Source organism: Anomaloglossus baeobatrachus, chromosome 3 (genome assembly GCF_048569485.1).
Source record: "Anomaloglossus baeobatrachus isolate aAnoBae1 chromosome 3, aAnoBae1.hap1, whole genome shotgun sequence".
Lineage (NCBI taxonomy): Eukaryota > Metazoa > Chordata > Amphibia > Anura > Aromobatidae > Anomaloglossus > Anomaloglossus baeobatrachus.
In genome coordinates this window covers 447,314,327-447,339,841 of record NC_134355.1, presented here as the reverse complement: position 1 = coordinate 447,339,841, position 25,515 = coordinate 447,314,327, and the positions used below count along the sequence as shown (strand labels likewise).

The 25,515-nt window shown below is 47.5% G+C and overlaps 1 protein-coding gene across 2 annotated transcripts in view; it reads left to right on the top strand.

Moving 5' to 3' along the window:
- P3H2 (prolyl 3-hydroxylase 2) overlaps window positions 1-25,515 on the top strand; it is a 285,452-nt gene that overhangs the window by 144,756 nt on the left and 115,181 nt on the right. Inside the window, exon 2 of one of the 2 annotated variants that reach the window (XM_075340475.1) lies at window positions 15,901-16,044. The exons of the other annotated variant lie outside the window; for it this stretch is intronic. Within the exon in view, the coding sequence (XP_075196590.1) occupies window positions 15,901-16,044 (144 nt within the window). The remainder of the gene's footprint in view (window positions 1-15,900; window positions 16,045-25,515) is intronic. 2 annotated transcript variants of the gene reach the window in all.

Below are 25,515 nucleotides of genomic sequence, written 5' to 3'. Positions count from 1 at the left end.
TTGTCAGGAAGTCAGGAGGAGGAGCAGGGTGCGGAAGAGGAAGACGACGTGGTGGATGATCCAGTAACTGACCCAACCAGGCAGGAGGATATGCAGAGCGAGGACAGCAGTGCACAGGGGGAGGGAGGCGTAGCATCACAACAGGCAGTAAGAAGCAGAGTGGTGGCCCCAGGCAGACGTCAGGCAACTGTTCCCCGGAACAACACGACACAAGGTGCCTGTACAAATGTTAGGTCTTCCCGAGTCTGGCTGTAATACTATTGTATGTATTGAGGATTTCGATTGCGTTAGGGCAATGACAACCAGAGACGAGTTCTTGGTGCAAGACGTTTATAATATGCAACCAGCAAATATGTACATAAACGGAACAAAAACACAGTAGAACATAAATACAGGAAATACCTTCCAGGGACGGAGCGAAAGGGAATTCCCGGGACCGCGCACCGGACTCCCCCAGGGAGACCACCAAGAGCGAACCCCTATACAGGGACTGTCTGGCAATCACCCCAGAAGCCCTAAATGCGCAGCAGCCGGGACACAAAAGGGCAATAGGTAAGTCCAAAAATGTCCGTACGTGATGTGAGTCCAGAGTGGTATTAAACGGAAGGAACCGGGCAGAAGTGCCGACCAAAGACGGCAAACGGAGTCCGGGCACAGCTAGATGATACCAGATGAAGTCCAGAGTCGGTGTCAGTTGTTTTCCAAGAGGATCCGAATAACAATCAGGAACCAAAAGCAGCAGGGCAGGAGCACACAGGAAGCAGTATACTCAGGCACTGGACTAAGCTTTAGGGGCGGCTTTTAAACAGATGGACAGGAAGTAGGGCAACAGAACAGAAAACTCCATGTTAACAAAGGGCAAGCTCTTTCAAAAGAAAACTGGAAAACCCGGAACTCTGACACTGGCAGTTTTTTAAGTTGGCTCCAGATGATTCTAAAAAGGCCATTTGCAACACCTGCCATGCCAGCATCAGCAGGGGTACCAAAACTAGCAGCCTGACCACCACCAGCATGATCAGGCACATGTCAGCCAAGCACCCGACTTTGTGGGAAGTACAACAGAGTCGAGGAGCAGTGCTTGCTGATGTCACTGCTACGTCTTCGCTGGTTGTGCATGCGAGCCAATCCCCTGTCCATGCTGCCTGCGAACAAGCCTCCTCCACTCCTGCACCTGCAGTTGCCTACGCAGAAAGAACACCATCATCAAGCACGTCCTTGTCCCAGCGCAACGTTCAGTTATCCATTCAGCAAACCTTTGAACGCAGGCGCAAATACACTGCCAACACCCCACATGCCACAGTTCTAAATGCTAACATTTCGCGACTGCTTGCGCTGGAAATGTTGCCTTTTAGGCTGGTTGAGACAGAAGCATTCCGCGACCTGATGGTGGCAGCTGTCCCACGTTACTCGGTCCACAGCCGCCACTATTTCTCCCGGTGTGCCGTCCCCGCATAACCACGTGTCACAAAACATCACACGTGCCCTGAACAACGCTGTTTCAGCCAAAGTCCACCTAACCACAGACACGTGGACAAGTGCATGTGGGCAAGGCCGCTACATCTCGTTGACGTCACACTGGGTTAATATTGTGCAAGCTGGGACCCAGTCTGAGCGAGGGACGGAACACGTCCTTCACACACCAAGTTTTGCAGGCCCTACCTCAGTCAGGGTTTCACACACACTCTACAGCTCCGGAATGTCATGCTCCTCAGCCTCCTCCTCCTCCTGCGCATCCTGATCCACTTTACCCTCCACACCAGTCCCAAGCTGGAAGTGTCGCGGGCGGAGGAGGGGACGGTGCGCTCTCCCACTGCTCGGGTCCGGCTGACGCTGCTCTATGGCTGCTGCTGCTCGTTGGCTCGAGCGATGGCCGGATCCCGGGGACTCGAGCGGCGCTACTCGCCCGTGAGTGAAAAGGGGTGGTTTGGGTTTTGGGGATATTGTCCGTGACGCCACCCACGGTTGTGGTGATTGTGTGGACACCACCGCTGCTCTGGACGGGGATCCCGGGAGCCTGTGACAGGGAGCAGCTTTGTTGTTATTTCTCCCCTCCGTGGGTAGGGGGGTTGGTTGTCCCGGGGCCTGGTGATGGGGTAGACATGGATGACAGGCGGGTTGCGGGGCCTGATGAGGTGCAGGGTCGCAGGGGCAGCGCTGTGCCGCACGGCACGGAGGTACTCACTCAGCCCAATGATGATGACACAGTTCACGGTTAAACAAGTGGCTGGATGGACGGGTCACTCGGACGGCTGCGGTTGTTCCTCCCTGCAGGTTAGTGATGACTGTCTCTCCCTGCACCTAAGTTAAGTGTTGGTAGTGATGGTTTCCCAACGGTAACCCGCTCCCCGACCTGGATATGGGCCGGAGGAGCCCCTTTTGCCCACAGGCGCTGGCCCTGGGAGACGGTTGCCCTTGGCGGTGGCTGTGTCTCCCCTTCACGGTTGTACGGTTGCCTTCTATCTGGACTTGGCTGTTTGGAAACCCTGAGGTTCCCTTCACTAACGGATTTGTCAAATTCACGGCGACACCAAGCCTTGCCGGGATCCGAAAGTCCTCTGCCAATGGTGCTGGCTTCTCTTTGTATACCGGTCCGGTACGGCCGGGTCACCACCCGTCCACGGTCCTTACGGCAGACTCCAATCGGCCTCCACTGCAGACGGTCACCACATCCTGCCAACCTTGCTGTCCTGTCCGGGCCACACACCCGGACCAACTTCAGGCTCTTTGCTGTCACTTTTCTCCTCTCTACTACTTTCCTCCTTCCACTTCCTTAGCTTAACTCTCACTGCCTGTGTTTTCCCTCCTCCTCGGTGGGTGGAGACCAACCGCCTGGCTCCACACCCTGGTGTGGACAACAGCCCCTGGGGAAGGCAACAAGGATTTTGTGTTTTGACTATGATATGCCTGCAGGGAGTGTGGGGTGTTTAAGTGTTGTGCTCTGTGGCCCCTGGCTTGTCCAGGGCGACACAGAAGCACTGCAGCACTGCCTCGGCGAAGCGGCAACAGGCAGTGCTGAAGCTAATCTGCATAGGTGACAAACCCCACAATGCAGAAGAGGTGTGGACAGCTCTGAAACAGCAGGCAGATCACTGGCTCACAACTCTGAACCTAAAGCCAGGAAAGGTCGTGTGTGACAATGGCCGGAACCTGGTGGCGGCTTTGAGGCGAGGCCAGCTGACACATGTTCCATGCGTGGCCCATGTGCTCAACCTCGTGGTTCAGCGGTTTCTAAAGTCATACTCAGAGCTGTCTGATCTGCTGGTAAAAGTTCGCCGCCTGTCTGCACATTTTCGAAAGTCACCTACTGCTTCAGCCGGCCTTGCCGGCTTAAGACGCCGTTTGCATCTTCCGGCACACAGACTGGTGTGTGATGTCCCCACGCGTTGGAATTCAACTCTGCACAAGTTGGTCAGGATATGTGAGCAGAAGAGGGCAGTTGTTGAGTACCTGCATCACCTAAGCCGTCGGGAAATGGGTCAAACTCCACACATAACACCTGAGGAGTGGAGATGGATGTCCGACCTATGCACCATCCGCCAAAACTTTGAGGACTCCACCAAGATGGTGAGCGGCGATGACGACATTATTAGCGTCACCATACCGCTTCTCTGCCTTCTAAAATGGTCTCTGCTCAAAAAACAACCATGATGCATTGCAGGCGGAGCGCGATGAGTTTGAGCAAGAAACAGTAGTGGGTGTGGGTGATGATAACACACAGCCCAGCCTCGTCTCATCACAACGTGCAGTGGAGGACTATGACGAGGAGGAGGATGAAGACATGGAGCAACTCTCTGGCCAAATTGAGGATATGACATGCAGTCATATCCTCGGTTCAGCGTGGCTGGCCAGAGGACAGGGTAGATGATGAGGAGGAGGAGGAGGAGGACAGCATGTTCAGTCATCGTGTTGGTCAGGATACTGAAGTGATGGCTGTTAAGAGTCTGGCACACATGGCTGACTTTATGGTAAGCTGCCTGTCTCGTGACCCTCGCGTTAAGAACATCTTGGCCGACAATCATTACTGGTTGGTAACACTGTTAGACCCACGCTAAAAGGAGAACTTTATGTCTCTTATTCCCGAGGCGGAGAGGTCATGCAAAATGCAGCAGTTCCAGAAGGCCATAGTCACGGAAGTAGGCAAAGCATTCCCCTCACAAAACGCTAGCGGCATAGGTCATGAATCAGTGGACAACCGAGGCGTACAGCCGAGAGAGGCACAAGTCCAATCCGCCAGAGGTAGGGGAACAGTCTTTAAGATGTGGGACAGTTTTCTCAGCCCCTCACGTACCACAGCCCCTGAGGTGCGGGGTAGTGCCACAAGAAATCCTAAGTTTGCCCAGATGCTGAAGGAGTGCCTTGCAGATCGAACAACTGTACTCCGACATTCCTCTGTGCCTTACAATTATTGGGTATCCAAGCTGGACACGTGGCATGAATTGGCTCTCTACGCCTTGGAAGTCCTGGCCTGCCCTGCTGCTAGCGTTTTGTCAGAGCGTGTTTTTAGTGCCGCAGGTGGAATCATTACAGATAAACGCACCCGCCTGTCAACTGTAAATGCTGACAGGCTGACTCTGATCAAGATGAACAAGGGTTGGATTTGGCCAGACTTCACCACACACACCAACAGCAAATTACAGCGGAATTTAAAGTTTGTAACGGGAATTTGCCATGTACCTCCACTCACCCATGGTAACACACTTCTGGACTTTGGCTAATCGCTGGACTGCTCCTCCTTCTCCTCATGCGCCATCATGGTGACCGTTACAATAGTTAAGCCGTTGTTTCAGGTATACCCCCAGTGGTAAATTTTTTCGCCCATTCTTTCTGAATGGGCATTACAACGACAGGAGACCCGCTCCTTTGCAATGGGAACAATGTTTTGAGGCCCTCATGCACATCTCTATCCAGGGACAATATGGAGCCTCCCAATTTTTGGCTGCCCTGCCTAAGGGCTATACTACAATAGACCCACTTCCTTACAATGGGCACTTCATGTTTACAGGCCATCATGCACGTCTCTATCCAGGGACAATATGGAGCCTGACGCTGCCACCGACTGCCACACACGTGCTGTTTTTAAATGCAAGCACGGACGCAATAAGAACCTAACTGGTTTTTAGGAGCGACAATTACATACTGAGAAGTCTGACACTATCAGACACTGCTGACTGACGTGTATTATACACTAGACTTGTGCGTTATATAATAGTTTGTGCAAAACGCGCACCTGTACGCTGCCAACGACTGCCACACACGTGCTGTTTTTAAATGCAAGCACGGACGCAATAAGAACCTAACTGGTTTTTAGGAGCGACAATTACATACTGAGAAGTCTGACACTATCAGACACTGCTGACTGACGTGTATTATACACTAGACTTGTGCGTTATATAATAGTTTGTGCAAAACGCGCACCTGTACGCTGCCACCGACTGCCACACACGTGCTGTTTTTAAATGCAAGCACGGACGCAATAAGAACCTAACTGGTTTTTAGGAGCGACAATTACTGAGAAGTCTGACACTATCAGACACTGCTGACTGACGTGTATTATACACTAGACTTGTGCGTTATATAATAGTTTGTGCAAAACGCGCACCTGTACCCTGCCACCGACTGCCACACACGTGCTGTTTTTAAATGCAAGCACGGACGCAATAAGAACCTAACTGGTTTTTAGGAGCGACAATTACTGAGAAGTCTGACACTATCAGACACTGCTGACTGACGTGTATTATACACTAGACTTGTGCGTTATATAATAGTTTGTGCAAAACGCGCACCTGTACCCTGCCACCGACTGCCACACACGTGCTGTTTTTAAATGCAAGCACGGACGCAATAAGAACCTAACTGGTTTTTAGGAGCGACAATTACTGAGAAGTCTGACACTATCAGACACTGCTGACTGACGTGTATTATACACTTGACTTGTGCGTTATATAATAGTTTGTGCAAAACGCGCACCTGTACGCTGCCACCGACTGCCACACACGTGCTGTTTTTAAATGCAAGCACGGACGCAATAAGAACCTAACTGGTTTTTAGGAGCGACAATTACTGAGAAGTCTGACACTATCAGACACTGCTGACTGACGTGTATTATACACTAGACTTGTGCGTTATATAATAGTTTGTGCAAAACGCGCACCTGTACCCTGCCACCGACTGCCACACACGTGCTGTTTTTAAATGCAAGCACGGACGCAATAAGAACCTAACTGGTTTTTAGGAGCGACAATTACTGAGAAGTCTGACACTATCAGACACTGCTGACTGACGTGTATTATACACTAGACTTGTGCGTTATATAATAGTTTGTGCAAAACGCGCACCTGTACGCTGCCACCGACTGCCACACACGTGCTGTTTTTAAATGCAAGCACGGACGCAATAAGAACCTAACTGGTTTTTAGGAGCGACAATTACTGAGAAGTCTGACACTATCAGACACTGCTGACTGACGTGTATTATACACTAGACTTGTGCGTTATATAATAGTTTGTGCAAAACGCGCACCTGTACCCTGCCACCGACTGCCACACACGTGCTGTTTTTAAATGCAAGCACGGACGCAATAAGAACCTAACTGGTTTTTAGGAGCGACAATTACTGAGAAGTCTGACACTATCTGGACTGTTTTACACTGTGTACACCAGCCCCAGATATGATGAAGGCTGGTATACGGTCACCACTAGGAATGGCTATATACCCTGCCTGCCTGCCTGTATACTGCTACAATAGTCCTGACAAGGACTCTTCTGGTCACTAGCCTGTATTCCGACCTGGCTATACCCTGCCTGTATATAGCAACAATAGTCCTGAGAAGGACTCTGCTACTGTACTCCGACCTGGCTATACCCTGCCTGCCTGTATACAACTAGAATAGTCCTGAGAAGGACTTCTGGTCACACTGTTTGCAGCCCTGCTCCGGAACTAACTATAAAGGGCCGCAAAGCTTTCCCTGAATCAGCGACACTCTCCCTACACTGAATGTCTGAATAGCTGTGAGCAGAGCACAGCGCGCCGGCCGATATAAAGGCTCGGTCACGCTGTGCAGGCCGGCCAATCACTGCAATTCCACAACTAACAGGGCTGTGGCATTGCAGTGGTCTGCCAGCCAATCCCTGCATGAGGGCTGGCTCTCAAAAGAGCGCCAACATGCAGAAATGAAGACCACGAGTACAGCACGAGTATCGCGAGATTACTCGGTCCCCGCCGAGCAGCCCGAGTACAGCGATACTCGTGCGAGTACCGAGTAGTGACAAGCATGCTCGCTCATCACTAATTTTTATCATTAAATCTCTGCCTAGTGTTAGTTGACACTCTATTTACACAATTTCAATATGATTTTTTAAGAAATGGGTAGAAAGTACAATTGGTAACTGGACAAAATATGAAAGTGTTCAGTGATAAAGCAATACTTGTTGTATATAACAGACACAAGATGCCATACACAATAACATGAAGTAGTCATTTTCCAGCATGAGTTCACGTCTGCTCCATATGGTATCTCCCAATCTGCAGCTGTCAACCATATGATATCACTGTCTGTCTCAGTGACCACCGTCTAGTCTATTCTAGTGATGTTACTCTACTAACAGCAGTGACTTTTCTATTAACAGACAGTAATTCATATAGAAAATGGAGAGAACAGGTCAGAGAGGCTTCCTGCATGAAATCAAAAGAAGTTATGGAATATGGCTCCTAGTCCTGAACTAATTCAGTTGATATGTGCAAAATATCAAGGGATTTGTTAGCTGTAATTTTGTGACAAAATGTGGCTGTACGTTCAAGTGTAAGAATTATTTCGTTAGCATTTAACTTTCCTAATGTTCTTATAAAATGAAAAAGCTGCTGTTAAGTAGTAAAATGTCTGGTTGGAAATCTTCTCCAGCTTGTAGTTTTTCGACTTCTCAGTTCACGTGATAAGACTACAGCCCCAAGTCATCAAGACCAGCTTGGTAGAGCCAGAAGTTCCTGATATATGAAGATGTGCAAACCCTCAACCATTCCTCATCCAACACAGGTCCACCTATTTTGGCGGAGCTCGGGAAAAACTGGCATTAAAATTGAAAACTTTTGGTGCAACTCGTAGTTTGGCCACAATTTTACAACTTTTCAAAACTCTTACGACATTTTTTGGGTATAAAACCTTTATTGAATCGTTGCCTTTAACTGATGAAGTTTTCAAGATTTTTGTTAGGTTTGTCTTACAAAAACTAAAGATACTATGAACTGCACATTTTTTCGTTCTCCATGAAAACGATATTTTCGGAATTTGATGCTGAATTGACGGATGTTACTTCTATTGGCTCTTACAGTCTATGCATGGCCTCTGTACCCAAATGGAGCGTTAACATTTTAAGTATTTAGCTGTTGGCCCTTGTACACCTTTTCTGTATGTCATTAAATCTTGTTTGTTAGTGTGTTAACCTCCAGTCATGACTTGCACTAAAGGTATGCAGCTGGTGTATTGTATGTATTTGGTCAGTTGTGTCTATTATTTGAGCTAAAATGAAACATTTCTTTACATTATTTGAGTCTGGTCCTAAAATATAGCCAAAACCGAAGCATCGAAAGCATCTTTCATATTAATTCTAGTTTAAGCCCTGGGTTATAAATTAATGGAAAAAAGTGGTTTGAGTTAAATGATTTTCATAAACAATAGCTGGAAGGCAAAATTAAGTAACCACTCCCTGAAACACCCTAAATAATTGGTTAATTATGCCAGTACACAAAATTCCATCAGGACATTTTCAGACATGCTGTAAGTCAAGTTTTAATAGGCGTTTATTTATTTCAGATGTTTCTGAGAATTCTTCTTATTAGAAATATTAATATTGGAATATTACAGCTAGTTTGTTCTTTGTGCTTTTCCAAGTATAGTTTTTACACAATGATGATATTTAAATATATATCTATTGTGTATTTTCTACCCCCACCACCATTTCTCTCACTTTACAGGAAATATATATTTTTGGGGATGAACTTTCATGTTATTTTTTTGCTATCATTGTTTGGCTATCCTTCTTTTTCCAACCTTAATTTCATAATATAATTATTATTTAATTTGTTTTGTTGTACTCTTTCATTCCCTTTCTTTTTTCCCTTAGTTTATATCTCTTCTTATTATTAGAATTTTAACAATGGGCTAAACACTTATGATTGAGACAGAGAACACTGGTGGCGTGCATTTTTTTTCTCCCAGCTGGACCTTCTAATTAAGGGGAATCTGTCACCAGGTTTTTACTCTCCCATCTGACAGCAGCATAATGTAGAGATAGAGACACTGATTCCAGCAGTGTGTCACTTACTGAGCTGGTGCTGTCATTTTGATAAAATCAATGTTTCTCTATTGCAGATCTAGCAGATATTTGAATATGAAGCTCTATAAAGCCTGCTTTACACCTTACAATTAAGTATACGATATCGTATGCGATCGTAACCACCCCCATCGTATGTGCGGCACGTTCAATTTGTTGATCGTGTTGCACAAACGATTATTTGCCGTCACACGTACTTACCCTTCCATACGACCTCGATGTGGGCGGCGAACATCCACTTCCTGGAGTGGGAGGGACGTTCGGCGTCACATCGACATCACGCGGCAGCCGGCCAATAGAAGCGGAGGGGCGGAGTTGAACGGGACGTAAACATCCCACCCACTTCCTTCCGCATTGCCGGTGGGAGCCGCAGGACGCAGGTAAGATCTGTTCATCGTTCCCGGGGTGTCACATACTGCGATATGTGCTACCTCGGGAACATTGAACAACCTCACTTTCAATTTTTAGCAATTGAATGATGTGCATGCGATGAACGTTTTAACGTTCAATCGCAATCGCACGTAGCTGTCACACGCTACAATATAACTTACGATGCCGGATGTGCGTCACTTACGACGTGACCCCGCCGACACATCGTAAGATATATTGTAGCGTGTAAAGCCCGCTTAACTCCACACACATCACTGATTGGCAGCTGTCTGCTCATATACAGTGTACACAGAATGCTGTCAATCAGTAATGGGGGTGGGGGTTAATCAAGCTCATTAATATGCTGGACTACTTGGCAGCAAGCAAAGTAGTCCTCTAGTGATTATTTCCTGCTGATTAAACACTGTTTTTATCAAAATTATATCAAGCAGCTAGTCAGTGACACCGATGGAATGAGGATATCTGTCCCTATGTTATGCTGCTCTCAGATTAGGTGTCAAAAACCTGGTAGCAAATTCTTTTTAAGTCCCAGATGAAAGTTCTATTATGAGTATTATGAATATTTAAGCTGGGAGAAGCCTCATTTCTTTTTAAAGAGAACCAACCACCAGGAGTTTTCTATATGAGTAAAGGCAGTGCCATACTGGCAGTAAGATGCTGAATCCAGGCTTACCTGTTGTAAAAAGATGGAATGCTTGGTTGATGAAATATGGTTGATGGGTCGAGTCCTTGGCCTTAATTCCTCCTCCGGCATCCTCCTTGCTGGTGCCCTTTTCTGTATTTGAATCTCGTGCCGCGCCGCCATTGCTGTTGTTGGTGGTGCGTGCTCATTGCCACAGGAATTATGTCTTCATTAAAATGGCGCCAGAGTCCGCGATTTTTTTTAAGACACTGCTGTGAAGACTATGAGCGACATCGGCGTGTGCGTAGATGTAAAAAAAAACAAAACTGTGCAGACTCCCCTGCCGCTCATAGTTTTCAAAGCAGTGTCTTTAATATAATGGAGCGAACACCAGCAGCATTTTAATCAAGATATAATTCCTGTGGCAATGCGCAGGTGCTGCTAACAACAGCAATGGCATAATGGCACAATATTCAAATAAAGAAAAGGGGGCATGCCTGGAGAACGCCGGAGGAGGAATAAATGCCAAAAGTCCCGACCTACAAAGCCCCGCCCCATTGCACCTGTCAATCAAAGTGCAGTGCATTTCTGTAACTTTGATTATAGATATTTCATCAACTAAGTATCGGATTTTTCTACAATATGTATGCTGGATTCAGTAGCTTAGTGCCATACCTTTACTTCATATAGCAAAATCCTTGTGGTTGGTCCTCTTTAAGTCACTCCAATGATAAAACATTTATCCACATATAATTAATTCTGAAATGACACTTGAGCAGTGCTGTAAAAAAGGATTTTATTCTCTGTTGTACTGTTGTGCTACATGCTACACCCTGGGTTGTTATCGGGAAGGATCAGCGGCTACATACAGCCCCCAGATATTATGAAAAATGCTTAATAAGCAGTTACTAGTATGTGTTTTCACAGTAACTCTCGATACTAGATATTTTTACCGTAGTTCTGGTGATCCTGCCTGTGAAGCAGTGTTTAGTTCCATCTAGAGGCAAAATATGTATGGAGTTTTATGTTTCATCTGTGGTTTCCTAGAATGCTTCCAGACGTTTTATCCTGTTCTGCAAAACATCTTGTTAGGTAATTGATTTCTTATACAGTTTTCCCTGGTGTGAGTTTAGGATAGTTGCAAACCTCATTGTAGACAAGGACTAATTAATAATTTGATTATATTTTTTGACTATTTTCAAAGTGAAATTCCCATCTTGTATAGTGTTACATATCACTATGATTTGCCATAACATTGTGATTATGGGGGTCACTATTCTGATTATGGTGGTGTGATGTCTGCCCGGGACCACAGACTCAGGGAAACTGTCATGGACAGACTAGAGGCTAGCCACCCAGTCAGGATCCTGAGAACCCTGAAACCCTTTAACCCCTGTACAGGGATCTGGAATTACAACAAGGTCCAGGTGATCGCTGTCTATGGAAGGCTGCAATCCAGGGAAGAATGGTCGTTAGGCAGGGTCAAAACCAGGAGGTACAAAAAAGGGACAAAATTGGCAGGCAAGAGCGTATTCAGGAAATCAGACTAAGGTCAAACCGGAGATGGCAGCGAAGTACAAAACACGGCAGGCAGGAGAGTCATCAGTGAACAGAAAGAGGTCAAAAACATAGGGATCAAAGTTCAAGAGCAAGATGTGAACCAGAGGCACAGAATTATACTGCAAGACTATATCTGGCCGCGACCAGCAGACAAGAGGAGGAATAAGAAGGGTGTGGTGCCTTCCCATTGGCCGTGGCTGAAAGATGGTAACTTCAGCTGGAAGGCACACGGCACCATGGTCAGCCAGTGGTACTGCAGGTCCCAGTGAAACCCAGCTTAGTGGATGGGCGGTGCCTACGCCCACCAGAGCCTCTGGTACTGATTCCTCCCCTATCACCAGCACTGCCCATGCCAGGAATACGGCGGCACCTGGTGATTGAAGCAGAAGTCGCAGGAGTGGACTCTGGTGGAGACATGACAGGTAGTCTGACTTCTAAGATACTTTACTGTCTTCCCCTGCACAGTGGAGGTTGTACTGGGGCCCCATTCCAGTGGGCAAGAAAGATGGGAGTTACCATTTAAACTAATTTTAAGTTATTTCTTAAGCCATAAACCAAAGGTCACTTTGAAGATATATAACATGTAGAGCTGTCAATTTGAAGACACCAATTCATCATCCTGAGCACCTTTGGATCGAGTGAAAGCATCTCTCCATAGGAGTGGAATGGCTTCCAGCAATGGCATTTCTGGTCTGGTGGTAAAACTGTTATAGTATTAAGATTTATGGCATCAGATACGCACAGGTGTGGAGAAACTTCAGCTTTTATTCACTCGCTTAGAGCTGAGTGCATTTAAGTAACAAACAAGCCTCAACATCTAACTTGGCACAGAAAGGACAAGAAAAAAGTTTGTTTGTGCAGTTTTATTAGGCTTTATGTACTTCTCATAATCCTGTTTATCTTTTCACTGGTGTCTCACTGACAAACTCAGTCTATTTCCAAAATGGCTATAATGAGCAGCTCACTACGATCCTGCTTGATGTTAGCTAAAGGAAGCCTTTCTGTGAAGGTATGAAGATTGTTCAAGCCCTTAAGGGATCCTTTAAAATGTTTCAGAATCGCCTCTAATAGCCACATTCAGCACGGAACATGGTGTGAGAGCAGAAAGCTCATCGCTTTGGAATTCAGAGCTCAGGGGGAAAGTCTCTCTGTAAGCGACGTCACCGCGAACAGGAAAATCATTGTGTGATGGTGATGTCACGCCAGGAAACCAGAGCTTCATCAAACAAATCATTTCTTCTTGGATGCCAAGGAAAATGGAATAATTAGAAAGCACTGTAATTAATGTCCATTGGGAGGACAAGGTACTGAGAGGCTTGATATACACTGATGGAAGGAAATTATTAAATTTGTCATAGCATATATCATAATAAATTAATAAAATTTAGTGCAGAAATTATTAAAATATCAGGTCACCTATGCCCTCCAGCATCATTCATAACTGTATAGTCAAATTCCCTGCCTAGCCAGCCCTGTATAACGCTATTCACTAATATGAATGTTTAAAAAATAACTTATAAACCTCTCTTTCTCTATGCTAGTTAGGGCCTTGACTGGTTGATGGGGCGTTGTTTCCAAAGACTAGTTAGCCCTCTTTCCATGTTATTGTGATGCCCTGGGCAAGCCAGGGGTCACAGGTAATGACATCACCACACCCTACACCCCGGATAGGTACACCAAAGCTAAACCTGAAAGCCTTGTTGCCTTCCTCCAGGAGCTGAAGTCCACACCAGGGGGTGGGCCAGGCGGTTGGCTCCGCCCACCGAGGAGTTCACAGTCCTGGAGGCGGGAAAACCAGGCAGTTAGTGGAAGTTGGAGTTGAAGTTAGAGTCGAGTGGTAGAGGAGCAAGTGAGAGGAGTTGAAGTGAAGGAGAAAGTGACAGTTTGAAAGCCTGAAGTTGGTCCGGGTGTGTGCCCCGGACTGAGACAGCAAGGTTAGCAGACGGCGGTGACCGTCTGCAGTGGAGGCTGATCGGAGGTTGCCGAAAGGACCGTGGACGGGTGGTGGCCCGGCGGTACCGGACCGGTATACAAAGAGAAGCCAGAACCATTGGCAGGGGCCTTTCGGATCCCGGCAAGGCTAGGAGTCGCCGTGAATTTGCCAAATCCGTCAGTGAAGGGGACCTCCGGGTCTCCCAACAACTAAGTCCCGATTGAAGGCAACCGTAGGAGAGAGACACCGCCACCGCCAAGGCACCAGTTTCTCAGGGCCTGCACCTGCGGGCAAAGAGGGGCTCCTCCAGCCCATATCCAAGTCGGGGAGTGGGTTACCGGTGGGAACCCATCGCTACCAACATTACACAAGGTGCAGGGAAAGAGACAGTCACCGTTAACTACCGGGGAAATGCAACAGCAGCCGTCCGTGAGAACCGTCTTTCCAGCCGTGTGTTTTACCGAGAACTGTGTCAACGTCTCAGGCTGAGTGAGTACCACCGTGCCGTGCGGCACAGCGCTGCCCCCGCGACCCTGAACCTCACCAGGCTTCCGGCTTGCCATCCATCCCTACCCCATCACCGGGCCCCGGGACAACCAACCCCCTACCCACGAAGGGGAGAAATAACAACAAAGCTTCTCCCTGTTACCGCTCCCGGGATCCCCATACAGAGCAGCGGTGGTGTCCACACAATAACCACAACCGTGGGTGGCGTCACGGACAATAAATCCCCAAAACCAATCCCCTTTTCACTCACAGGCGAGGAGTGCCGCTCGAGTCCCCGGGATCCGGCCCATCGCTCGAGCCACCGAGCAACGGAGGCTGCAGCACCAGCGGCAGCCGAACCCGAGCAGTGGGAGAGCGCGACGTCCCCTCCTCCGCCCATGACATTATCACACCCCTGTGGGCGTGATAACCTTATTTCCACGAGATGGCTTCTTGGAAACCTCGCGCATGCGTGCAGCTCATTTTGGCCTCATCACCTGGTTACATAGGTTGAAAAACCTAGGTCCGTCTAGTTCAACCTTCCTCCACTAATTATATATTTTGTCACTAAATCATTTATAACCGGCAATGTTGTGTGTACTGAGGAAATCATCCAGCCCTTTTTTGCACCTCACAATTAGGTTGGACGCTTTCCACCTTCATTAGACACACTACACATGATTGGAAGTTCAGAAGACATGTATATGAGCCGTCTTCTGAACTTCTGGTCGTGTGCAGTGCATCTAATGAAGCCAGGAAGCGTCCACCCTGCTTCTGAGGTGCACTGACAAGGCTGAAATGAACAACCAGTATGCGCAAGATTTCCATTAGCTGGCAGTAATGTCAGGTCATGATAATCATGTTATCACGCCCACAGGGGCATGATAACATGGAACGAAGGCCAACGAGTCTGGGGAACTAACACCCCTTTGACTAGTCAAGGCCCTAATTAGTATAGGGACAGCGAGGTTTATAATTGCTTTTTTTAAACATTCATATTAGTGAATCGCGTTATACAGGGCTCATTAGGGAGGGAATTTGGGCATATAGGTATCAATCCTACTGGGTTGGCGGGCTTATTGGACCTGACAAGTTCCTTTTAATAAGTCTCTTGAAAAGAATGATGAGCCATGGGCACCACTTACAGATCCAATCAGAATTTTATTCTCCCGCAGTGATCACTGTCCCATCAGTATCTTTTTTTCAGGATGAAACTTTTATTAAAGGGGTTGTTCAGAGAAAAAAAATGTAGTTGCCCAACTGAAAATAAATAAAACTTTATATATATCATACTTTTTTCTGAAATCTTGATTCCAGACCTTGCATCAAAGCCCTGCACTTTACTTACATTTGACATACCCAATAACTTAAAAATCCTATGGCGTTGGTGACATCCATGGAGGAAGTCGGCTCACTGACTGTAAGCCATTGCTCTTTTGTGTCCATACAACAGCAGTGAAGAATGGATGGCTGATTGTTTCGCCCATTATCATTAAGTGGACTGTTAATGTTATAATGTTACATGGTATGGGATTTATGGCAGAACAGTTATTTATTGTGTACTTTACATGTTTGTTTTCTAGTTAAATCAGCTGGATAAAGCTGCTGAAGCTGCTCACACTTTCTTCATGGCCAACCCAGAGCATATGGAAGTACAGCAAAATTTAAAATACTACCAAATCAAATCAGACATGGCATTGATTGATAGGGAGAGACGTGCGTATATGGTGAGTGCACACACTTCTTTTGCTTTGCTGCTGTTATGCAGGCATTTATCAGTTTTTGTCCTATTACTAGGTGTAGAGTACAATGGAATCTGAATGGGAGAGAACTATTGAAAAGAAACAACCCAACATATACTTCCTATTAACAAGTATCTTCCAGTGGACACACTTACACTAATTTTCTACCTAACTGGATCTCTCATGCTTTTTAGTTTTAGCCTGGATGAGGTGATCAACTATTTTCATAATGTTTCTCTTTCTTCAGAATATCACTTTTGTTCAGAAGCCAGCGTCGGACTGGCTACCGGAGGAATCTCCAGTAATGCCAGGCCTGGATTCGGGTATCTGCATTGCACTCCGGAGCTCTCACCTGAGCTCCGATGTGCAGCCTAGGCTGAGCCGCGAGAGCCGAGTGATTGATTCCCCGGCGATTGCGGTTCAGTTCATGACAGCTGGAGACAGGCCGGGGTGATCTCTGGTGCTCTCCGGAGTTCAAGTAAGAGCACCGGAGATCACCCCGGTCTGTCTGCAGCTGTCAGTAACTGAACCGCAATCGCCAGGGAATCAATCACTCGACGCTCGCAGCTCAGGTTAGGCTGCACGTTGGAGCTCAGGTGAGAGCTCCGGAGTGCAATGCAGATACCCAAATCCAGGCCTGGCATTACTGGAGATTCCTCCGGTAGCCAGTCCGACGCTGTTCAGAACCATTTGTATTGCCCCTACCTGAAATCATAGAAAAGGTAGCAACTACACAGACAGTTGTGATGCTTAAATGGAATCCGTCAGCAGGTTTTTGCTACCTCATCTGAGAGCAGCATTATGCAGACAAAGAGATCCTGAATCCAACAATATATCACTTAGATTATAGGGTGCAGTCGTTTAGCTTTAGTCATGTAGCAGAGTCCAGAGGGCTGTTCCCGGCCACACTTCTGTAGAGATTGTACATTAAATGTGAGGTGTCAATCAGAGGATGGAGCGTGCCAGACTGCCATGTGCATGAGTTTCTAGTCTTGTAATGATAAGGGTCCTATTGCTTAAAGAAACATAGAAAATAACAACAAATAGAACAATGACAAGACTGGCAGCTCTGAATGTTCTGTGTTAACCCTTGCAGAATGCTGGCTTCAGCTTACATAGCAAAAACCTGCTGACAGATTCCCTTTAAAGGTTAATGCCTAATGGTGTACCTAAGGAAATACCTAGAACTCACTGTGGGCAATTTTAGAGCATGGTTCCAACTATTCAGTATCCATAAATGTTACTCCCATATACCCTATTGATGTGGACAGTATTTTTTGACAGTAACATTTGAAATGACCAACTTTTTTGACTTTCTGAAATACTGTCTACCATGATCACTATATAAACTGTATATTTTGACTTCTGACAGCTTTGTACTGTAGTTATTCCTCTGAAGCTTCAGCCCAAACAGAGTAGCCTGCAATGACCAAGTGACGTTATCGCTGGTTCGTGGGCTGTCCTTCATTGAACCATAATTGGTGGGTACTAACCACTGCATACCAAATACCCTACACTACACCAGACCTGCTATTATAGAGATGTTGGCGGTACATGTGTAGCGCCCGTGAGACCCTCAGGGCACTACAAGGAACTGCATCCTCTTCGGGATGTAGGACCTACTCCCTGGGACCTGGGGTACCAGTCCCAATACCACCAAAGCACAACCAAAATCCTAGTTCTCCACTCCCTACAGGCATAGAGGGTTATCCATGTAAGGGGATGGTCGCCATGGAAAGGAACGAGTACCTGTGATTAGCCAACCTAGTGGGAGGGGTCAGCAGTCAGTAGAGAATAGAGAGAGAGAGTGTGGCACACATGAGAGGTGTGCGGACGTGCCTGAGCTAGGTCCGTGCAGCGGTGACCCGGGGGCACAAGAGAGAGGTCGCCAGGTCGGTACTGGAGATACGCACGGGGCACAGGGCCCTAGATCAGGTGCCAGTTCTATGCAGCTTGATAAATACCTGCCCAGTGAGGACACCTTCACGGACTTCACTGAACCAAATAATCTGGGGGTATCAGCAGTAAACTGGGATCGGGGGTCGGACTCTTACCTCCCCACAGGGTCCGCACTGCCCGCCGTATGGAGAAGGAGACTGTACCCCCAAAAGGGACAGTCGGGCCCCAAACGCTCCACGCTACGGGCTACATTTAGCAGCTGCGGTTCTCTATCCGTCACATGACATTAACTCTAAAAAAGCCGCTACTGTGACTGTCATGATGAGACCTTACACGGCGTACAGTAACGAAGATATGACCCTTCCCTGAACTGACTGCGTTGTAAATAATGAATCTCAGTCTAAAGCTTTTATGAAAGTAAAACTCTCCCTTCATCATGTATGAACATTAGTGATGAGCGAGTACTAAAAAGCTCGGGTGCTCGAAGCTCGGGCCGAGCCTCCCAAGATACTCGTGTACTCGGCCCGAGCAACGAGCCCAATGTTATCCTATGGGAGACCCGAGTATTTTTGTGAAATGACCTCCCGGCAGCATGGAGAAACCCTAAAAATGGCACAAAAGTCTCAGAAGAGTGCTCAAATGACATGGCAACAGCATGGGGAAGACCCCTTGAAGCATTTATCACTCAAAAGTCACAGCTGTGAACAATTTTGTCCGCGTTTTACGCCATTTTTACGGACTCACCAGAAAACCTTCCAAAATGACCCCAAAATGATTTTTCATGGCAGAAATGTTAAGGGCACATACCCAATAGTGAGATAGAGCTGGTGTATGTTACTTTTTGAGATTAATACATGAAAGATTTTACGTGAAAACATTGTGTGGCACTCCGATGTCCCTGAGAAGAGACGTACATGAAGGCCTCTTGAGTCTAATGTGCCCATTTTGAGGAAGTGAGTCTTTGTAGTATTTTCCTTTGCCAGGGCAGTCCAAAATTGTGAGGTTCACCAATGTCCCTGGATAGAGACGTGCATGATGGCCTGTAAACCTGAAGTGCCCATTGTAAGGAAGTGGGTCTATTTTAGTATAGCCCTTTGCCAGGGCAGCCAAAAATTGGGAGGCTCCACATTGTCCCTGGATAGAGACGTGCATGATGGCCTGTAAACCTGAAGTGCCCATTGTAAGGAAGTGGGTGTATTTCAGTATAGCCCTTTGCCAGGGCAGCCAAAAATTGGGAGGCTCCACATTGTCCCTGGGTAGAGACGTGCATGATGGCCTCAAAACATTAAGTGTCCATTTTAAGGAAGTGGGTCTATTTCAGTATAGCCCTTTGCCAGGGCAGCCAAAAATTGGGAGGCTCCACATTGTCCCTGGATAGAGACGTGCATGATGGCCTGTAAACCTGAAGTGCCCATTGTAAGGAAGTGGGTCTATTTTAGTATAGCCCTTTGCCAGGGCAGCCAAAAATTGGGAGGCTCCACATTGTCCCTGGATAGAGACGTGCATGATGGCCTGTAAACCTGAAGTGCCCATTGTAAGGAAGTGGGTGTATTTCAGTATAGCCCTTTGCCAGGGCAGCCAAAAATTGGGAGGCTCCACATTGTCCCTGGATAGAGACGTGCATGATGGCCTGTAAACCTGAAGTGCCCATTGTAAGGAAGTGGGTGTATTTCAGTATAGCCCTTAGGCAGGGCAGCCAAAAATTGGGAGGCTCCACGTTGTCCCTGGGTAGAGACGTGCATGAGGGCCTCAAAACATTGTTCCCATTGCAAAGGAGCGGGTCTCCTGTCGTTGTAATGTCCATTCTGCAAAGAATGGGCGAAAAAATTTACCACTGGGGGTATACCTGAAACAAAGACCTAACTATTGTAACGGTCATCATGATGGCGCATGAGGAGAAGGAGGAGCAGTCCAGCGATTATCCAAAGTCGAGAAGTGTACCCATGGGTGAGTGGAGGTACATGGCAAACTTTAAACTCCGCTCTCATTTGCTGGTGGTGTGGTGAAGTCTGGCCCAATCCAACCCTTGTTCATCTTTATCAGAGTCAGCCTGTCAGCATTTTCAGTTGACAGGCGGGTGCGTTTATCTGTAATGATTCCACCTGCGGCACTAAAAACACGCTCTGACAAAACGCTAGCAGCAGGGCAGGCCAGGACTTCCAAGGCGTAGAGAGCCAATTCATGCCACGTGTCCAGCTTGGATACCCAATAATTGTAAGGCACAGAGGAATGTCGGAGTACAGTTGTTCGATCTGCAAGGTACTCCTTCAGCATCTGGGCAAACTTAGGATTTCTTGTGGCACTACCCCGCACCTCAGGGGCTGTGGTACGTGAGGGGCTGAGAAAACTGTCCCACATCTTAAAGACTGTTCCCCTACCTCTGGCGGATTGGACTTGTGCCTCTCTCGGCTGTACGCCTCGGTTGTCCACTGATTCCTGACCTATGCCGCTAGCGTTTTGTGAGGGGAATGCTTTGCCTACTTCCGTGAGTATGGCCTTCCGAAACTGCTGCATTTTGGTTGACCTCTCCTCCACGGGAATAAGAGACAAAAAGTTCTCCTTGTAGCGTGGGTCTAACAGTGTTACCAACCAGTAATGATTGTCGGCCAAGATGTTCTTAACGCGAGGGTCACGAGACAGGCAGCTTACCATAAAGTCAGCCATGTGCGCCAGACTCTTAACAGCCAGGACTTCAGTAGCCTGACCAACAAGATGACTGAACATGCTGTCCTCCTCCTCCTCCTCCTCCTCCTCCTCCTCCTCATCTACCCTGTCCTCTGGCCAGCCACGCTGAATCGAGGATATGACTGGTGTGCATGTCATATCCTCAATTTGGCCGGAGAGTTGCTCCATGTCTTCATCCTCCTCCTCGTCATAGTCCTCCACTGCACGTTGTGATGAGACGAGGCTGGGCTGTGTGTTATCACCCACACCCACTACTGTTTCTTGCTGCAACTCATCGCGCTCCGCCTGCAATGCATCATGTTTGTTTTTCAGCAGGGACCGTTTTAGAAGGCAGAGTAGCGGTATGGTGACGCTAATAATGGCGTCATCACCACTCACCATCTTGGTGGAGTCCTCAAAGTTTTGGAGGATGGTACATAGGTCTGACATCCATCTCCACTCCTCAGGTGTTATGTGTGGAGTTTGACCCATTTCCCGACGGCTTAGGTGATGCAGGTACTCAACAACTGCCCTCTTCTGCTCACATATCCTGACCAACATGTGCAGAGTTGAATTCCAACGCGTGGGGACATCACACACCAGTCTGTGAGCCGGAAGATGCAAACGGCGCTGAAAGCCGGCAAGGCCGGCTGAAGCAGTAGGTGACTTTCGAAAATGTGCAGACAGGCGGCGAACTTTTACCAGCAGATCAGACAGCTCTGGGTATGACTTTATAAACCGCTGAACCACGAGGTTGAGCACATGGGCCACGCATGGAACATGTGTCAGCTGGCCTCGCCTCAAAGCCGCCACCAGGTTCCGGCCATTGTCACAAACGACCTTTCCTGGCTTTAGGTTCAGAGGTGTGAGCCAGTGATCTGCCTGCTGTTTCAGAGCTGTCCACAGCTCTTCTGCATTGTGGGGTTTGTCACCTATGCAGATTAGCTTCAGCACAGCCTGTTGCCGCTTCGCCGAGGCAGTGCTGCAGTGCTTCCAGCTTGTGACTGGTGTGGAGGGCACAGTGGATGAGGATGCGCAGGAGGAGGAGGAGGCTGAAGAGCATGACATTCCGGAGCTGTAGAGTGTGGGTGAAACACTGACTGAGGTAGGGCCTGCAAACCTTGGTGTGGGAAGGACGTGTTGCGTCCCTCGCTCAGACTGGGTCCCAGCTTCCACAATATTAACCCAGTGTGCCGTCAACGAGATGTAGCGGCCTTGCCCACAAGCACTTGTCCACGTGTCTGTGGTTAGGTGGACCTTGGGTGAAACAGCGTTGTTCAGGGCACGTGTGATGTTTTGTGACACGTGGTTATGCAACGCGGGGACGGCACACCGGGAGAAATAGTGGCGGCTGGGGACCGAGTAACGTGGGACAGCTGCCGCCATCAGGTCACGGAATGCTTCTGTCTCCACCAGCCTAAAAGGCAACATTTCCAGCGCAAGCAGTCGCGAAATGTTAGCATTTAGAACTGTGGCATGTGGGGTGTTGGCAGTGTATTTGCGCCTGCGTTCAAAGGTTTGCTGAATGGATAACTGAACGCTGCGCTGGGACAAGGACGTGCTTGATGATGGTGTTCTTTCTGCGTAGGCAACTGCAGGTGCAGGAGTGGAGGAGGCTTGTTCGCAGGCAGCATGGACAGAGGATTGGCTCGCATGCACAACCAGCGAAGACGTAGCAGTGACATCAGCAAGCACTGCTCCTCGACTCTGTTGTACTTCCCACAAAGTCGGGTGCTTGGCTGACATGTGCCTGATCATGCTGGTGGTGGTCAGGCTGCTAGTTTTGGTACCCCTGCTGATGCTGGCACGGCAGGTGTTGCAAATGGCCTTTTTTGAATCATCTGGATCCAACTTAAAAAACTGCCAGACTCGTGAAGACCTAACATTTGTACAGGCACCTTGTGTCGTCGTGTTGTTCCGGGGAACGGTTGCCTGACTTCTGCCTGGGGCCACCACCCTGCTTCTTACTGCCTGTTGTGATGCTACGCCTCCCTCCCCCTGTGCACTGCTGTCCTCGCTCTGCATATCCTCCTGCCAGGTTGGGTCAGTTACTGGATCATCCACCACGTCGTCTTCCTCTTCCGCACCCTGCTCCTCCTCCTGACTTGCTGACAATTGTGTCTCATCATCGTCCACCACTTGTTGAGACACGTTGCCAACTTCGTGAGAACGTGGCTGCTCAAATATTTGGCCATCTGTACAGACGATCTCCTCATGACCCACTTCAATATGAGCTGGCGAGAGGCCAGAATGTGTGAATGGAAACGTGAACAGCTCTTCCGAGTGTCCAAGTGTGGGATCATTAATGTCCGAGGAGGACGTGTACTCAGCCTGGTGGTAGGAAGGAGGATCAGGTTCAGAAATGTGCGGTGCAGTATCACGGCTACTGACACTTGACCGTGTGGAAGACAGAGTGTTTGTGGTGGTGCCAATCTGACTGGAAGCATTATCCGCTATCCAACTAACAACCTGTTGACACTGGTCTTGGTTCAAGAGCGGTGTACTGCTGCGGTCCCCAAGAATTTGGGACAGGACGTGCGAGCGACTAGATGTGGCCCTTTGTTGTGGCGAAATTAGAGCTTGCCCACGACCTCGGCCTCTGCCTGCACCACCATCACGTCCACTTCCTTGTTCCTTGCCAATGCCCTTGCGCATTTTGCAATGCTGTGCACTGCTGACGTGTATATTCACTACTTGTGCGTTATATCAAAGTTTCTGGAAATTGCACACAAGTGCACCTGTACGCTGCCACCGACAGGCACACACGTGCGGTTTTTAAATGCAAGCACGGACGCAATAATAACCTAACACAGGTTTTAGGAGCAAAAATTAAGAACTCTGACACTATCAGCCACTGCTGACTGACGTGTATTATACACTACACTTGTGCGTTATATAATAGTTTGGTAAACGCACACCAGTGCACCTGTACGCTGCCACCAACAGGCACACACGTGCGGTTTTAAAAACCAAGCACGGACGCAATAATAACCTAACAGGTTTTTTTGGGGAGCGACAATTACAGTACAGACAAGTCAGACACTATCTGGACTGTTTTACACTGTGTACACCAGCCCCAGATATGAAGGCTGGTATACGGTCACCACTACCCTGCCTGCCTGCCTGCCTGTATACTGCTACAATAGTCCTGACAAGGACTCTTTTGGTCACTAGCCTGTATTCAGACCTGGCTATACCCTGCCTGTATATAGCAACAATAGTCCTGAGAAGGACTCTGCTACTGTACGCCGACCTGGCTATACCCTGCCTGCCTGTATACAACTAGAATAGTCCTGAGAAGGACTTTTGGTCACACTGTTTGCAGCCCTGCAACTGAAAAAGCTATAAAGGGCCGCAAAGCTTTCCCTGAATCAGCGACACTCTCCCTACACTCACTGTCAGAATAGCTGTGAGCAGAGCACAGCGCGCCGGCCTATATAAAGGCTCGGTGACGCTGTGCAGGCCGGCCAATCACTGCAATTCCACAACTAACAGGGCTGTGGCATTGCAGTGGTCTGCCAGCCAATCCCTGCATGAGGGCTGGCTCTCAAAAGAGCGCCAACATGCAGAAATGAAGACCACGAGTAAAGCACGAGTATCGCGAGATTACTCGGTCCCCGCCGAGCAGCCCGAGTACAGTGATACTCGTGCGAGTACCGAGTAGTGACAAGCATGCTCGCTCATCACTAATGAACATCATTTAACACTGTTAAGGAAAATATCCCATCACCTGCTCTCTATTCTCCCTTATACCATCACTTTAACTTACAAGGCTACTGATTACTTCATTGCAAGCAGCGTCCATGATCTTGAATGCACCGCCATTTAAAGGTTCAGTGACCACACAGATTGCAAATTCCAATGGCTGACTTTAGATGTAATAGATAAATGATACTAATTAAAGACTATGACTTGTAGAAATGTTAAGTCAAGCATGAAGACAGGGAGCCCAGCAATATACCTGATCTCAAGCTGGTAGTCCTTGCTTTAAATGTTCGGGGATTATTGTAGCAGATCATAGATATCTTTGTTAGACTTTTTGGTTCCTGAACTTAATAACTTTTATTCCCAGCTTTGGATTTGACTTTTCTATTTCTTCACATTGACTATTTAGGCTGTGCTCAGTTGTATAACGTATTCTATGTACAGTTAGAATAGTGACCATATGACATATCATGTGTCTGCTACTGAAAAATCATGACACTGTCAGCCAGATATGTATAATGACATTACACATTTTCGCTTACTCTGCTGCCTGTAACAATACAATACATTCACTGCCCGAAAATATTTTTTGTGTGGTTCAACAGATGGAAATTACATTTCCTATTTAAATCAGTCTGGAAACCTAAATGGAAAACCAAAGCAATTGTAAGCATTATGTCATACCTAGTTTGGGCCCTCGGTTAAATAAGCAGTCAGCATTTAGTGAGGAGAATGGAACTATCGCATCCAAGATATCTTCCTTACAAAATCCCAATAGCTTTTCACCTATACATCTGTTCGGAGCCTATAATCGCTGCCAATATCATTTTTGTGTGTAGATGTTGTACAGATGGAGCTGATCTGAGTTATTGTTTAAAAGAGTTTCACAACCTTTTATGATCTGAGCGCCACAGTCTCATATTAAACCACTCCCCAAGGCCACAATACTACATAAAAGTGTAGCAGATTCTGAAATATGTACAGCATACAGAAAGTATGTGCGAAAAATGTCTGATCAATGCAGATTCCATTATTAGAACGCCCCTTCTTCCTTCAATCAACAGTCCTGAGAGATCATGTAAGCATGTGCCTTTCTGCAGTTAAAATCATGGGGTTACAGTACCAGTCTTTCATTACACAAGTTCCATAAACTGCAATGGAGAGAGCCGCACACATAGATGGCTACCG